Source organism: Pongo abelii, chromosome 8, assembly GCF_028885655.2.
Source record: "Pongo abelii isolate AG06213 chromosome 8, NHGRI_mPonAbe1-v2.0_pri, whole genome shotgun sequence".
NCBI lineage: Eukaryota > Metazoa > Chordata > Mammalia > Primates > Hominidae > Pongo > Pongo abelii.
The window spans coordinates 93693145-93711359 of NC_071993.2; the positions used below are offsets into that span (position 1 = coordinate 93693145).

General features: G+C 36.4%; 1 protein-coding gene across 2 annotated transcripts in view; it reads right to left on the reverse strand.

The window, feature by feature from the left end:
* The window catches only part of LOC100437539 (putative inactive neutral ceramidase B), a 63735-nt gene that overhangs the window by 12931 nt on the left and 32589 nt on the right, over positions 1 to 18215 (reverse strand). The window contains exons 8-15 of one of the 2 annotated variants that reach the window (XM_024254163.3): positions 17889 to 18014; positions 16126 to 16212; positions 14205 to 14309; positions 13998 to 14079; positions 6413 to 6528; positions 5291 to 5385; positions 4067 to 4106; positions 3229 to 3324 (exon numbers count right to left, since the gene is read on the reverse strand). In XM_024254163.3, the coding sequence (XP_024109931.3) occupies positions 3229 to 3324; positions 4067 to 4106; positions 5291 to 5385; positions 6413 to 6528; positions 13998 to 14079; positions 14205 to 14309; positions 16126 to 16212; positions 17889 to 18014 (747 nt within the window). The remainder of the gene's footprint in view (positions 1 to 3228; positions 3325 to 4066; positions 4107 to 5290; positions 5386 to 6412; positions 6529 to 13997; positions 14080 to 14204; positions 14310 to 16125; positions 16213 to 17888; positions 18015 to 18215) is intronic. The other variant, XM_054523519.2, reaches the window with a different exon arrangement.

The window sequence follows — 18215 nt, forward strand, 5'->3', positions numbered from 1 at the left end:
AGCCAAATGCATCTTTTAGCCGACCTCCAGGCCTTTGATTCTTCTACAGGAACTTCAAAGTTAACAAATCTAAAACCAACCTCACCACTCCAGACATACCAGCTTCCTCCACAACATTCTCATCTCAGCGAATGTCATCTTTCCAGTCTCCCATGTGAGGATCAGCTGGCAGTTACCTTAGACCCCTCTCTCCTGCATCCTATATCCTATCAGTCTCCACATCTGGTAATTCTGCCTCCTTCAAATCTCCTGAGATCTTTCATTTTCCTGTCTTACTTTCTCCTAAGGTATAAGTAGATTTTACCTTAGTTCAAACCCTCATTTCTCACCCAGATCTCTTTTTTTTATATTTATATTAGGTTCAGAGGTACATGTTCAGGTTTGTTATATAGGTAAATCACATGTCATGAGGGTTGGTTGTACAGATTATTTCATCAGCCAGGTAATAAGCACAGTACCTGATAAGTAGTTTCCTCCCAGCCTTCACCCTCAAGTATGCATGTCCATGTCTTTCCCAGATCTTAACTACACTATGGCTTCTTAATCAGTCCTCTGCCTATACACAAGCCCTTCCAATTCATTTTCTACACTGCCATCCTATTGACCTTTCTAAATCACAAAATTTTATCAAAGCATTCTCTTGCTTAGAATCCTACTGCAGTTCCCCCAAAGCCTTCCTTACTGAGTGAAGGCTCAGTAGCATAGCATGTAAGACTATCCATCAGCTAACCTGTGTCTCCCACTCTGGTTCCCATCTCCTTACCATCACCCTCCCCATACTTACTCCATGCTACTCAACTAATTATGGTCCATCAATGTGCCTGCCTTCTGGACCTTTGCATATATAGTTTCTTCTATATAGGATACATTCTTACTTTTTATTTGCTTAACTCTCACTTGTTCTCAAGAACTCATACAGATGTTACATCTTCCTGAACAGTCCCAGTCCTCAAATACCCAGTCTGAGCTGGTGTTCTTTCTCTTTATTTTTATAACACCTTGTGCATGCCTTCCATGAAAATGTAATCATCTGTTCTCCTTTCTGTCTTTCTACTAGACCCCTGGCTTCTAGTGATCTTGAGGAAAGGGACAGATTCTTTTCATCATTATGCCCCAGAAAGTGGCTAACACAGTATCTGTCACAATACATGTCTGTCGAGTGAATAATGTAATTAATAGTAATCCTTGCAGGAGTAGATCCCTGTGATATGGACAGGTGACAGGAAAATACTGGGTAGAAGAGAGTGGTTCCCTGGCAAAGGCCCCACCCTTAAGCCTGGAAACCTGTGGCCCTAAACAAGAACAAGCATTTCTATTTTTGCACCCAAACATTCCTGTTTTGCCTTTTTGTTCACTATGCCCTCCTATCCTGTACCCATATAAACTCCAAATCCCCAGCTCCACAAGCAGACAAGGAGATGAACAGAAAAGCAGAATGGCAGAATGGCACAGCAGAGAAAAGAGAAGGAGCATCTGAACTCTGAGAGGAGTTTAGCTGCGGATGGTTGGAGAGGAGATTGGCCACTGGACAGCCAAACTCCAGGGGAAGATCATCTTCCCACTCCATCCCCTTTCCAGCTCCCCATTCATCCCACAGAGAGCTACCTCTACCACTCAATAAAACCCTGAATTCATCCTTCATGTCTATTTGTAACCTGATTCTTCCTAGACACTGGACAAGGACCTGGGTACCAAGAGGGCACTGAGCTGTTTAACACTTAAGCTATCTGCAGACAGCAAAGCTAAAAAAGTGCACCGTATGTAACACATGCCCACTTGGGCTTCTGGAGTAGCAGGCACCCATACCTAGATACTGCTGCAGGGACCACATGGAATTTGCTCCTGCCAGCGCCCAAAAGTACTTGCCTTTGCTCCTGCACCTGCCTGTCTATGTGCTCCCCTTCCCATTAAGGGTTTGAGCATATACAGCAGCCAAACAGAGGAGCCACACCCCTGTTGCACATACTGCAAGGGGGTTCAGGGAACATTCCCATCTCACCTGGACCAGGAGACAAGCTAGTAGGGGTTCCTAACCTTGTTTGTGACATGGACTCCTTTGGCAGCATGTTGAGACCTAAGGACCTCCCTCAGAATAATGTTTCTAAAGGTGTAAAATAAAATACATGGAATTGACAAAGGAAACCAGTTGGGTTGAAATATATTTACCATACTATAATAAACCAATGTTGTGATACAGTACTGTATGTGCTTCTTTATTATGCTATTGAATAACAAGATCTATCTGAGGATCTAATAACAACTGTGATTATAAAATAGCAATAAGAGTAAAAGACATTTCTAGACCTCCAATCACTATATGTGATATGAAAATATCTGTGGTTCCTATTGGTGACAGAGGTACTGCTAAAATAATTGTTTGTTTCCTATATTTGTAATTGACAGAAATGCTTAATAACAGTTAGAGGTAGTGAAGAAAGGATGTAATTATTCCTATCCAAGTTTAGCATCAAGACCCCTTTTTCAATGGGAATTCCTAGAAGGCAGGGACCTTCAGGAAAGCCAACAGAGGGTAGCAGGGCAGAGTCTACTCTTAGTATCACTGAATATTTACCAAGGGGTAGACTGTATGCCTCTGTATGCACTGCTGTTATATACCAGCAGATATATTATTAACAGAAATTATTAATTATGAGACTGGACTGTTTTCATGTTTTACTTAAAAAGTACTTGGGCTGCTTTCTGGACTATTTATGAACAATGAAATATTACCAGCTACCAGCCTCCCTCAAACTCTCTGGGACTCTGTTTCTTAATATATATCATCAATATAATTATACCCTACTTCTGGATATACTGTGAGGATTACTTTAAATAACATTTGCAAAGTCTTAACCAGTGCATTCAATAAACAGCTACTAGTAGGAGTTTTCTCCGGTGCTACAGAGGCTTAAGGCATCAAATGCATTAAGAATAGTGTTAGAAATGTTTTATGCCACAACCCAGGCTTATTACCAGTGCCACTGACAAAATAATTAATTTCAGGGAAAATGTAAGTCAGTAAAACTAGAATCCTGACCGGGACTTAAAATGATGTATTTGAAACTCTTAAATACGACCTCTGGCTTATCATTCTCTTACCTGCTATACCTAAAACATAATCATCTCTCAGAAACATGACTGGGAAAGTTTACAAAGCAAGTCTGCATTTGACACAATAGTCTTTACTGGGGTATAATTCATTTAAATGATGAAAACGTTTTGCTTTACCTGGTATTCTTCATAAGTGGTAATGTAATGTGTATAGACATTGCATAGACCTGAAATAACAACAGTCATGTTCCGCATCCCATGAGATGCAAATTCCTAGGACAGAAAGGTAAAACACAATAAAATTACTCTTCATCTTTAAGTATGTTTTCATTCTGTTATCCTTAACACACAAGCATTGATTACATTATTAGTTTAAGATATTTTTCTTAATAAAATTTTTCTAACTCTGCACTACAGTTGGACAAGTCAATGGATCTACAAATACCTTGATGATCACAGTTGCAGATGTAGAAACTTCTTACTTCTAAAATAGGGATTTAAAAAATCAACTTATTAAAAACTCTAATGGGTGGCTATTAGCTAACCAGAATAGTAATTTCCAGTGCTAAGTAACAAGACATTTTTGACATGTCATTTTAGAACCATTTACAATACTGCCTGAATATAAAGAAAATTCAAAATACAGCACAGATAAAATACAGAATTCCCAAAATGTAATACATTTTATTTAGACTGTTCACAGAAATTTAAGATATTGAGGTACTTAGAGGTTACTTAGTATTTAATGTATACAAACATTATCAAATTTTAAAATATTAATACATAAATACCAATAAAATATTTTTAACCTAATGATAATTCCCTTATGTTTTTTAAGTCCGGTTCTTATACTACCAATATTTCATATTAACCTCAGCCATTAATTTCAAGAAATGTGGAACTCTAGTCATCTTAAAAAAGATTAATTTAAAAGATATAGGATCATAGGGATAGGATATACTTTCCTGTTTGCCAAATATGAACATGTAGATATGTTATTTTATTTTTAACTTACTGCTTGAACTGCCTCTCGAAGTCTTCGTCCAGACATGGTCCTGAGTCAAGAAAACAATTATGTAAACGTTTTCCTACTCAGAAGTGTGCAGAGTATGCAGAAACACTTGCAGTGAAAGCCAAAAAATTACCCTGGCTCATCACACAATAGTAAAATATGTAGGAACCCAATGACTATGAAAAGCTAAACTTGAGCTTTTTTCCTGCCTGTCCTAGCTTCAAAATAAATCCTAAACTGAAAACAGTCAATTTGACTAAAAGAAGGAAACAGAATCAGTGGTTATCACTGGCAAAAATCATCATTATTTTCCATTCTTGAGTCAACAAAATGATCAGTTGCAGTCTATGTTTATAAAAGCTGAGTTAGGTAGAAAATACATTACTGTATAAGTGTAATAAAGCCAATGTGGCTGAATCAGAGGTGAGTAAAGGGGAGAGAGGTAAGAAATCAGATAGGAGAGCTTGATGAAGAACAGATCATGTAGGAGCTCGAAGTTTGAGGATTTACCTGGAATGAAATGAGAAGCTACTGGAAGGTTTTGAGCAAAGACATGATATTATTTAATTTATACTTTAAAGAGCTTAATCTAGCTGCTGTGTTGAGAAAAAAAAAAACTGCAGAGGAGTAAAGGCAGAATGAAGCAGACCAGACAGCAGGTTATTGCAAAAATCTGTGTAAAAGATCATGGTAACTTAGACCAAGAAGGGAAGTGACAGAAGGTGTTGGGTAGAGTGTACAAAATTTGCTGAAGAATTTAAAGAGGAAAAAACAGAAAAAGAGGAAATTCAAGGATGACTGCAAGAGATAGGACCCGCTGGAAAGATATAAATTTGCCAGTTACTGAGATAGGAAGACTACGTATCAAGGAGTTTTAAAAACATTCTTCCATGCTTTTAATACCTAATCTGATTATTTCAAGTACCTGTATTTTAATATGACTGCAAATCTTTCTACTGGTATAATAACTCATGGCATCATTTTAATTTGGGATAAGTTTTTTTTTTTAATTTTCATGTCTGCTTCAGGTTAGCCATAAATAATAAGCATAGAGATAGTTATTCTTCAGAGGCCCCAGCAAAAGAGGGTAGGAATATTTGTCACTGTCACCAGACAGTACAGTAGGATACTAAGGGGTCAGTACAGAATGATCTTTTCATGATAAGAAGCAATTCCAACAGAACATACAATGAACACATTTTTAACTAAGTAATAAAAAGAACTTACGTAAACTCCCCGGGGATGGCAGTTATGGCCAAGGACCCAAGGGTAATAATCTGAACATCAACAATGTCTGGATGCCAGGGATGAGGTTTTGATAGCTGAGAACCCAAAACAAGAAAATTATGTTAGGGATAACACTCTCTCTATGGTCAACAGACACACAGTGGTCACAGAAGTTCCTCTAGCTTCTAATTTATGATGTAGTATTAAATACTCTATATGGGCATTTATGTCCTAGTCATAACATGAGAATTTCAAATGCCAAAGCCCCATTAACCTGCAGAAATCAATGAAGTTTTTGGTGGATCTGTCATCGTGAAATCACAATGTGTAACAGATAACCAAACATTTTCCTAGAGTACTGTTGGTGACTATTCTTATACACAATAAATAAGGAATTCCATTTGGAATAGTTTAACTTAATAATTTCTCTTTTTATTATAATCGCAGTTTAAGTTTACAGCTTCCAAGTCTTGCTTTATTTTCCAAGATTTCTCCCAAGAGAATTTAACCCTTTCCATATTCAGAATAATATAGCCTGTCCCTCTATTCCTTCCTTTCCTCTCTTCTTTCAAGAATTTTAATAGGATATTAGGAAAAAAATGTATTTTTAAAGTGCTTCTAACTCAACAATCCAAGTTTTTATGAATACTGAAATGACCTTTTGACATTTAGAATGCAAAATATATGTTTCAAAGGAGTGTAAAAGAAAATTGCTTTCGTTGATAATGTTGCCTGAACTGTGAGAAAATTTAGACATGAACATGTTTTGTTTTAGATGACCTGAAATGTTTTCTTCTGCAGAAAATTTGGTGCTGACTCCCTTCTTGGAACCAACAAAAATAAATTCTGAATAAGATAAATGTTCATCTTATTTTGCCTTTCCCACTGTCCTAATTGTTGTATTTATTTATCATAAGTGCAATAGGTAAATCAATATACTTCATAACCATAACCTTCATTCCTTACAGTCATAGAACCCATTTTTAAATATTAAAAACTTGATATGGGAATATCTAAATAAGACTTCCCATCTCAGTAGATATCTACCATTCATTATCTGACAGTTCACAAATTTAAAAGTAACAATATGATAATTTCACTGTGATAATGAAAATGCATTACTTCTCCGGTATGAAGAAGGATGGGCTTTGGTTTCTGACATTCTTTAATTTCTTCAGATGGCTTTCCCAGGATCTGGTCCCGAATGGTGTCCCAAAATGGATCCCCTTCTGTTTTCCCTATTAGAAATGTTATGATTAGTATACTTCTTTGAACCAACCCTCTGAAAAAAGTCATTATTTTGACAAATATTGCACAATAATCTTTTAAGGAGTTTCAGAGATTTTATTAAGGTTGTTGTTCAATGATTCCAAACAGTTTGAATAATAGAATAGGAAAAATGTCTTATGCATCCTAAGACAGGAGCTATTGTTTAATTAGATCTTCAGTGTGGTCAAGAGAACGACAGAGTACATTTTGTGAATGTCCTTAATGTTTTGTCTCTATTACTCCTGCTCATTCATGTTGCAAATAAAAACAGTTTGACATAATTAACTGCAGATTTGTGGACTAAATCACTTTTTTCCTGTTTTGAAAATGAAAAATGACACCACCAACTCACAATACCAGTTGTCTGACTTATGGTCCCCGAAATAATTTCTCCTGAATACCCATTTAATTATCTACACACACACACACACACACAAAGCAGTAAAAAACAAAAATAAACTTCAAATGCAGAATCTGGAGTAAAAGGTTTTGTAACTATAAAACTTATGAATTAAGAATCTTAAACCAGGAAGAAGTTGAATCTCTGAATAGACCAATAACAGGCTCTGAAATTGAGGCAATAATCCATAGCTTGCCAACCCAAAAAAGTCCAGGACCAGATGGATTCACAGCCGAATTCTACCAGAGGTACAAAGAGGAGCTGGTACCATTCCTTCTGAAACTATTCCAATCAATAGAAAAAGAGGGAATCCTCCCTAACTCATTTGATGAGGCCAGCATCATCCTGATACCAAAGCCAGGTAGAGACACAACCAAAAAAGAGAATTTTAGACCAATATCCTTGATGAACATCGATGCAAAAATCCTCAATAAAATACTGGCAAACCGAACCCAGCAGCACATCAAAAAGCTTATCCACCATGATCAAGTGGGCTTCATCCCTGGGATGCAAGGCTGGTTCAACATACGAAAATCGATAAATGTAATCCAGCATATAAACAGAACCAACGACAAAAACCACATGATTATCTCAATAGATGCAGAAAAGGCCTTTGACAAAATTCAACAACCCTTCATGCTAAAAACTCTCAATAAATTAAGTATTGATGGGACGTATCTCAAAATAATAACAGCTATTTATGAAAAACCCACAGCCAATATCATACTGAATGGGCAAAAAGCTGGAAGCACTCCCTTTGAAAACTGGCACAAGACAGGGATGCCCTCTCTCACCACTCCTATTCAACATAGTGTTGGAAGTTCTGCTCAGGGTAATCAGGCAGGAGAAGGAAATAAAGGGTATTCAATTACAAAAATAAGCCAAATTGTCCCTGCTTGCAGATGATATGATTGTATATCTAGAAAACCCCATCGTCTCACCACAAAATCTCCTCAAGCTGGTAAGTAACTTCAGCAAAGTCTCAGGATACAAAATCAATGTGCAAAAATCACAAGCATTCTTATACACCAATAACAGACAGACAGAGAGCCAAATCATGAGTGAACTTCCATTCACAACTGCTTCAAAGAGAATAAAATACCTAGGAATCTAACTTACAAGGGACGTGAAGGACCTCTTCAAGGAGAACTACAAACCACTGCTCAAGGAAATAAAAGAGGATACAAACAAATGGAAGAACATTCCATGCCCATGGATTGGAAGAATCAATATCGTGAAAATGGCCATACTGCCCAAGGTAATTTATAGATTCAATGCTATCCCCATCAAGCTGCCAATGACTTTCTTCACAGAATTGGGAAAAACTACTTTAAAGTTCATATGGAAGCAGAAAAGAGCACACATTGCCAAGTCAATCCTAAGCCAAAAGAACAAAGCTGGAGGCATCATGCTACCTGACTTCAAACTATACTACAAGGCTACAGGCACCAAAACAGCATGGTACTGGTACCAAAACAGAGATATAGACCAATGGAACAGAACAGAGCCCTCAGAAATAATGCCGCTTATCTACAACTATCTGATCTTTGACAAACCTGACAAAAACAAGAAATGGGGAAAGGATTCCCTATTTAATAAATGGTGCTGGGAAAACTGGCTAGCCATATGGAGAAAGCTGAAACTGGATCCCTTCCTTACACCTTATATAAAAATTAATTCAAGATGGATTAAAGATTTACATGTTAGATCTAAAACCATAAACACCCTAGAAGAAAACCTAGGCAATACCATTCAGGACATAGGCATGGGCAAGGACTTCATGTCTAAAACACCAAAAGCAATGGCAACAAAAGCCAAAATTGACAAATGGGATCTAATTAAACTCAAGAGCTTCTATACAGCAAAAGAAACTACCATCAGAGTGAACAGGCCACCTACAAAATGGGAAAAATTTTTGCAACCTACTCATCTACAAAGGGCTAATATCCAGAATCTACAATGAACTCAAACAAATTTACAAGAAAAAAACAAACAACCCCATCAAAAAGTGGGCGAAGGATATGAACAGACACTTCTCAAAAGAAGACATTTATGCAGCCAAAAAACACATGAAAGAATGCTCATCATCACTGGCCATCAGAGAAATGCAAATCAAAACCACAATGAGATAACATCTCACACCAGTTAGAATGGTGATCATTAAAAAGTCAGGAAACAACAGGTGCTGGAGAGGATGTGGAGAAATAGGAACACTTTTACACTGTTGGTGGGACTGTAAACTAGTTCAACCATTGTGGAAGTCGGTGTGGTGATTCCTCAAGGATCTAGAACTAGAAATACCATTTGACCCAGCCATCCCATTACTGGGTATATACCCAAAGGATTATAAATCATGCTGCTATAAAGACACATGCACATGTATGTTTACTGTGGCACTATTCACAATAGCAGAGACTTGGAACCAACCCAAATGTCCAACAATGATAGACTGGATTAAGAAAATGTGGCACATATACACCATGGAATACTATGCAGCCATAGAAAATGATGAGTTCATGTCCTTTGTAGGGACATGGATGAAGCTGGAAACCATCATTCTCAGCAACCTATCGCAAGGACAAAAAACCAAACACTGCATGATCTCACTCATAGGTGGGAATTGAACAATGAAAACACATGGACACAGGAAGGGGAACATCACACAATGGGGACTGTTGTGGGGTGGGGGGAGGAGGGAGGGATAGCATTAGAAGATATACCTAATGCTAAATGACGAGTTAATGGGTGCAGCACACCAACATGGCACATGTATACATATGTAACAAACCTGCACGTTGTGCACATGTACCCTAAAACTTAAAGTATAGTAATAATAAAAGAAAAGAAAAAAAAGGGAAAAAAAAGAATCTATACACTATTTGAAAAATGTAATAATTATAAATGTCTGTGTAGCATAAACTGATAACTCACAGAAATGAAGGAAGAAATACACATTTCAGTAACAATACTGAAATTTTCAATAACCCACTCTCAATCATGGATAGAACAACTAGGCAGAAGATCAACAGAAAACTTGAACTAGACCTACCAATCTATAGAATACTCCACCCAACAACAATAGAATACATATTCTTCTCACGTGCACATGGAACATTATCTGGGATAGATCATGTGCTGGCCAAAAGACAAACCTCAATAAATTTTACAAAGTAGAAATAATACAAAATATATTTTCCAAATACAGTGAAATGAAATTAAAAATAAAGAATAGGAAAAAATGGGGAAACTTACAAATATGCAGAAATTAAGCAATATGATCTGAAATAGCTAATAATCAAGGAAGAAATCAAAGGAAAATCTGGAAATACTTTATCATGAATGAAAATGAAAACACAACACATCAAAACTTATGGTATGCAGTGACAGCTGTGTTCAGTGAGACATTTATAGTTGTAAATGCCCATATATTAAGAAAGAAGAAAGATCTCAAACCAATAACCTAACTTCCACCTGAAGACATCGGAAAAGGAAAGCAAACTAAATCAAATGTTGAAAAAGAAGGAAATAATATTTGAAAGAAAATCAATTAAACAGTGAGTAGAAAGAAAACAGAAAAAATCGATGAAACCAAAAGCTGGTTTTTGAAAAGGTCAACAAAATTGGCAAAACTTTAGCTAGATTGACCAAGAAAAACAGAGAGAAGACTTAAATTATTAAAATCAGAAATTAGAGAGAACATTAATACTGACTTTGAAGAAATAAAAAGAATTATAAAGGAATACTATAAGTAGTTGTACGCTAACAAATTAGATGACTTAGATAAAATGGAAAAATTTCTAGAAAGACAAACTACCAAAATTGACTCAAGAAGAAATAGGCAATCTAAAAAAACAAACGAACTATAAAAAGTAAAGAGATTGAATTCATAACACATTTTTAACTACTTACAACAAATAACAGAGCTCAGATTGCTTTACTGCTGAATTCCACCAACCAAAGAATTAGTACTAGCTTTTCCAAAACTTTTCAAAAATAATAGAAAAGGGAACACTTCCTGATTCATTCTATGAGGCCAACATTATCCTGATATAAAACCAGACAAAGATATCACAAGAAAAGAAAACTACAGAACACTGTCTCTGATAAATAGGACACAAAAACCTACAACAAAATACTAGCAAACTGAATACAGAAACACAGAGAAAGAATTGTTATAGAACATGACCAACTGGGATTTATTCCAGGAATACAAAGTTGGTCAAACATTCAAAAACTGATTAATGCAGTACAACATATTAATATAATTTTTTAATTACATGATAATCTGAGCAGATACAGAGAGAAACACTTGCCAAAAAACGAATACCATTTTATGATAATAACACTCAAGAAACTAGGAATAGAAGTAAATTTCCTCAACCTCATAAAGGATTAAAAACCCAGAGCTAACATTATACTTAATGATGAATGACTGAATGCTTTTCCCATACTATTAGGAACAACACAGAATGTATATACTCTTTTCACTTTTATTCAACATTGTTCTGAAGGTTCTAGCCAGGCAATTAGGCAAGAAAAAGAAATAAAAGGCATTCAGATTGGAAAAGAAAAATTAAAACTATTAATATTTCTATTTTAATAAGACATGATCTTGTATAGAGAAAAATCCTAAATTATCCATTAAAATATTAGAACTAATAAATGAGTTCAGCAAGGTTGTAGGATATAAGGTCAATACAGCTATCAGTTGTATTTCTATACATTTTCTATGAACAATCCAAAAATGAAATTAAGAAAAAATTTCCATTTACAATAGCATAGAAAAGAGTGAAATACTAACAAATAAACTTAACAAAAAGTACAAAATTTATTTTTTGTATTTGTCTTAAAATTACAAAGCATTGTTGAAAAAAATTAAAGAAGATCTAAATGAATCCTAAAACATCTATGTACATGGATCAGATTACATAATATTGTTAAGATGGCAATACTCCCCCAAATTAATCTGTAAATTCAATGACATTCCCATCAGAATCCCAGCTGACTTCTTTGTAAAAATTTACAAGCTGATTCTAAAATTCCTGTGGAATTGCAAGAAACTCAGAAGTCAAAACAATCTTGGAAGAGGAGAACAAGGTAGAAAGACATACTTTCTGATCTTAAAGGAAACAGTAACCAAGAGACGGTTATACTGGCACAAGGTTAGACATATAGATCAATGGAATAGAATTGATAATCCAGACATAAAGCCACGTGTCAACTAATTTTTAACCAGTGTGCCGAGATTATAGAATGAGTAAATAATCTTTCCAGTAAGTGGTGCTGGGATAACTGAATAGCCATATGCAAAAGAATAAAGGCAGGCCATTACCTCCATGATACACAAAGTTTAACTAAAAATGGATCCAAGACTTAAATGTAGAGCTAAAACCATAAAAATCTTATAAGAAAATAGGCGTAAATCTTCGTGACATTGAATTTGGAAAAAGATTCCCATATATGACACGAAACCATGAGTAACAAAAGAAAATTTAGACTTCATAAAAATTAAGAATGTTTGTGCTTCAAATGATACAATCAATAAAGTGAAAAAACCTACAGAATGGAAGAAAAAAAATTTTTTTTGAGACAGAGTCTCACTCTGTTGCCAGGCTGGAGTGCAGTGGCACAATCTTGGCTCACTGCAACATCTGCCTCCCAGGTTCAAGTGACTCTCCTGCCTCAGCCTCCCGAGTAGCTGGGACTACAGGCGTGCGCCACCATGTCTGGCTAAATTTGTATTTTTAGTAGAGACAGGGTTTCACCATGTTGACCATGATGGTCTTGATTTCCTGACCTCATGATCTGCCTGCCTCAGCCTCCCAAAGTGCTGGGAAAATATTTTTATATCACATATCTGATAAGGGAATGTATACAGAATACACAAAGAACACTTATAACTCAATAATAAAAAGAAAAATAACCCAAATTTTAAAATGAGAAAACTAAGTAAATGACATTTCTCCAAGGGAGATATACATGTGGTTAATACGCACATGAAAAGGTGTTTGACATCATTAATTATTAGGGAAATGCAAATCAAAACCACAATGAGATATCCCTCCACACCCACTAAGGTGGCTAGATTCAATAAGTCAGATAATAACAAGTATTGGCAAAGACATTAAAAAATCAGAAACCTATACACTGCCTGTGGAAATGTAAAATGGTGCAGCCATTTCAGAAATAGTCTGGCAGTTTCTCAGATGATTAAATATAGAGTTATATAATCCAGCAATTTCACTCCTAGATATATACCCAAGAGGAAAGATGAAAACAAACACCCACATAAAAATCCCACGAATATTTATAGAATATTTATAGATTCATAATAACCAAAACATGGGATAACCAAATGTTCATCAGCTGAGGAAGGTTTAAACAAATCTGATATGTTGATACAATGGAATATTATTCAACCATAAAAAAAGAATGAGGCTGGGAGCAGTGGCTCACACCTGTAATCCCAGCACTCTGGGAGGCTGAGGCGGGCGGATCACCTGAGGTCAGGAGTTCCAGACCACCATGGCCAAATGGCGAAACCTCATCTCTACCAAAAATACAAAAATTAGCCAAGCGTGGTGGCAGGTGCCTGTAGTCTCAGCTACTTGGGAGGCTGAGGCAGGAGAATCGCTTGAACTTGAGAGGTGGAGGTTGCAGTAAGCTGAGATGGTGCCACTGTATTCCAGCCTGGGTGACAAGAGTAAAATTCTGTCTCAAAAAAAAAAAAAAATGCATGCTCCAGTATCAATGAACCTTTGAAACATGATGCTAAGTGAAAGAAGCCAACAAAAAATGCCACATATTATATGATTCCATTTGTATTAAGCGTCCAGAATAGGAAAATATAGAGACAGAAATATTACTGGTTGCTTAGGTCTGGGGGAAGCGGTGCATGGTCATGTACAAGCCTGGAAAACCAGCAGACCCTGAGTTTAAAAATTAATAAATGTATTGGCTACATTGAAACCTGATCAGAGAACAGAACCCAGAAGCTTCAGAAGCTGAAACCATAGATTTTGCTGGACTTCACCTTACCCTGTGTAAAATTGAGGCCTCCAACTCCATCAATAGTGCCAGCTGCAAAACTGTAGCCCAGTGCTGGTTTACATGTTTTTGCCTAAAGGAAAAATTTTAAAAACAAAACAAAAATGAAAAAGACAAAAGTTAAGCTGAAAGTAAATAATGAGATCAAACCAAAACTTCATGCTTGGGGCATAACCAGTGTGTCTCAGCAGCACTTACTGCATGTGTGGAATTGAGCCAGACGGTCACATCTGTCATATCCACCCACTGGTGTGCTGAAGCCAGTGGTCCCGTTACCTCCTGGGAGGCAGAGGCATACAGTTCCTAGAAAACACACAGGCTTACTATTCCAAGCAAAAAGGCTAACGTAAGTATCTCCAACTGTACTCAGGAAGTACCAATTTGATGCAATTTGGAAATGCATCTCTCAGCAAAGCTTTTGTTTTGCTGGTTGCTTAGAATTGGCCACCAACCACATGGGTCTCTCTCTACCAAACCCAGGAGTTTCCCAGAAGCTTGAAGTCTCTGAGGCTGTTGACCTGTGTCAACTCCCCACAAAAATGAAATTATAGTGATACAGGCTGTGGCACAAAAGGCCCCAATCTCACTTGAAAGATCACCAAGAAAATTTAAGATTAGGAATAACTGGACCAAATTACTTTCTTTGCTAGAGTGAGAGTATATCTTTGTGTGTTCTTATAGGGTCTTCCTTTCAGAATACTTGAGTCCTGCAGCAGGTTGGGGCTGAGGGTGGTTTGGAAGACTTCAAGCCCTGCTTTGTCTGCAGCAGCTCGCCCACCCACAATCCACTCTTCGATGCTTTTGCTTTTGTGTTTTAATATGGTCAATTGATGCTTTTTCAATCTTATGGGAAACATGAGTCAAAACAAGTTTAAAAAACTCTTTGTTTTTATTAATTCACATTATATAACATAGGCAAATCCTGTTTCATCAAACGTTCTCTTGCCTGACACTTAGCTCATTTCCACTCTGTCCCCACCCGTTTCAATGGCCACATGAGAGCTCTCATAAGTCATCAGCAAGAACAGCTGCAGCCTGCTGCTCCTAATTAAGAGAGAAGTTGTGCCTTGCTGAGAAGAGAATGCAGAATGTGGGTCAAATCTCTATGACTCTCAGGCTCAGAATGGGAACAAAATTTCTGACACTAAAGTGTGTCACGGGTGCACACCCTAAATAGAATCTGTGAATTTAGAATAATCCACTGATAATACCACAGTAATTAAAAAGAAACTGCAGCAATTAGGCAGGCTGTTGCTATCAATTTTGTGTCAGACTGTTCTTTAAAGGTGCTTTTGTCCTTCCTTAGTTGCTCTTGAAAGATTTTAGAACCCTTGGAATAAACTATTTAAACACACACACACACACACGCAGCAAAGGTATGAATAAGCTATGAAAAGAAAGAGATTTAACCATATCAAGGACATCTCAGTTTGAGATCATTTTTTTGTCTTTTTGCCTAGAAATCTGTCTCCATAGAAGCTGAAACAAAATATGGGGACAAAATGAGAAATGAAATTTAGGAGGGGGAGGAGGTCAGAGTAATTCATAGTAATCTCACTAGAGACCAGATTCTCTCTTCATCAAAAAGTTTTGTAAAAAGAAAAGAATAGATGGATGATCTTTGTATATTGAAGAACACCAGGAACTAATTTAAATCCAAGTTTCAAGAACTGGATTTCTATGGCTCAGCTTTCTCTTGTCACCAAAGGAAAAGTTAAGAGATAGTTGGGTGACTTTTGGCAAGCAAAGGCCTTAAATACTTCCGAGAATTTGAATCAATCTGGTCATATCTAAAGCCACAAGAAATTGAAAATCTTATAGTCTATCTTCCTAGTGTCTAAGCAAGCACTCTGGCTTTCTAGACATTCTAAAATAGAATGTTTTCCTGATTACTTGGTTTTAAATGTACTTCCTATAAGAAGTCAGACCTGAGCAGTCAGACAGAGATTCCCATGTGGATTGCAAAGGCCACCTCCCAAGCTGACCTCTTCCAGACTCCCCAGCACAACCTGAGCATTTGCTGTTTTCTTTACAGTATTCAACTTCCTAATGAACCATGTCAATGGATTTTAAAGGACAATTTTAAACGAAGATTAAAGGAGCGAGGCCCATGGCTTACCTTTGCTCTCTGATACATGGCCCGTCCTATAATTTGTGTGCTGTCGAACATATCCTGTCCAGGTCCCTTAGCAATGCACATGCTAGGCTGGAACAAAATAAGATAGGATGCATTCTTGGCCAAGTAAGCAATTATTTTAAGGAATAAAGAATTATAACTGAATCTAAGAAAATAGACTTTTAAAACCACATTCTAGAATTTCTTTTCAGGTAGTCTCTCAAAGTACAGACTATAAAAACAAAATCGTACCTGGAATTAGAACAGTGAATATCTTTAGAAATGATCTATTCTGGAGCCTTTCTTTTAAAAATAAGGAAATTGAGGCTCAGGTTAAAAGATGTGTTGGTGATTATGCAGGTATCTAATATCTGAGCTAAGACTTGAAGCCAGGTCTTTCTATTGACTGCACATCTTTCTACTTGCTTGTTCTTGCCTCTGATTCTTACTCATGATCACCTTAAACTGAAACTCAGTTAAAATTATATTGGAACAACTAGCTGGACTTCTGGGGAAAAAAAATCAATAAACAAATCTGGCTCTATTTCCTACTTCTTAGGTCAGAAAAAATTGAGATTGATCAAGCACTTAAATATTATAAGTGGAATCAAAAAATTACTAAAAGAAAATATGGATAAACATATTTTGTAGTATGAGGGTGTGGGCAGACCCTCCTGAAAGTTATCTAGAACAAGCTTAGTTAAACTGGACAGCTTAAACATCTTAAATTTCCATAGGGGGCAAAAGACATAAATAAGACAGAAAGACAACTGATAAACTTTAGGAAAACTTTGTACTATTTTGACAAAACTATGACTTTAGTGTATTAGGAGCTTTAAAAAGTCGATAAGAAAAAAAATATTTATTAATACTGGTATTAACCCCATTGGGTGGAGTTGGCTGGGATGGAATAAACATCCCAGAAACAGTGTAGAAAAAAAGCATTATCACAGGTGAAATGTTCTACAAACACAAAGAATAAGAACCCAGAAAGTAGCATCTACTGCTCATGTCAAAGTTGAAAACAAAGCTAAATGAACATTGTGGGAGTTAAATAAATGATGGTATAGCCTAACTTGCTGTCTTTAAAACATATCACACAGATCTGGATATACTCATTGAAAAGTTTCTAAGACAAATTAAGTGGAAAACTCAAGTCCTGGATACAAAACTCAAAATCCATAAATAAGTCATATAATGTTGTTTATAAATGCATAGGTAAATATATAGAAGGAGGTATGAGAATAGTAAATTCGGGGAAGAGCAAAGGGAGGCAAAGAGGGACTTTCACTTTTTACTATTCTCTGTACTTCCACATTATTTGAATTTTTACAGCAATTTTTTTTGCTTGTAATTTTTAAAAAAGGAAAAGGAATTTTGGTCTTATATTAAAAACCCTATAAACTTTATAATCCATGAGAAATGTCTCAGGCAGGCAGTTTTTAGTACAAACTTGTGACTTTCGAAATGCCAAGGCAAAATGTTTCAGATTGAACAAGTTTGGGGAAGGGTAGAGTTAATCTCTGACAGTTACTGAATTGTCTCATCATTCAAAAAACTTAACAGTCACTCAAATGGAAAAATATAACTTCACTCAGTTAAAATTTAGTGGGTTTGGACAGGTGCTTTTGAGAAGAGCAGATGCTGGGGAGAACTAGGCCAGTGTATACTAGAAGACAAGGTATTTGTAAATTAATGATAAATATTCAAATGTAAAATGTATTTGAGATGCAAAAACAAAGATTTCATGTGCCATAATTACCTACCCCACCAATGGGACAAGTGCTATTGGCGTTATCACAGGACTCTCCTGTGTTGATGCAACGTGGGCCGAGAATGTTGGGGGACACATCTCCTAGGTTTGATGAAGCAAAGGCTGCTACAAATGGCCCCTGCCAAAAGAAATGCCAAGTTGCCTTTTATTCTTTCCTATTTCCTGTAATGACTGCCATCAGAAATACAAACATTAAATCCACTCTGGCAAACTATTCAAAATCATTTGCAGACAATAAAAAGAGGATATAAAATATTCTGTAGGTTGCCCGTTCACTCTGACGATAGTTTCTTTTGCTGTGCAGAAGCTCTTTAGTTTA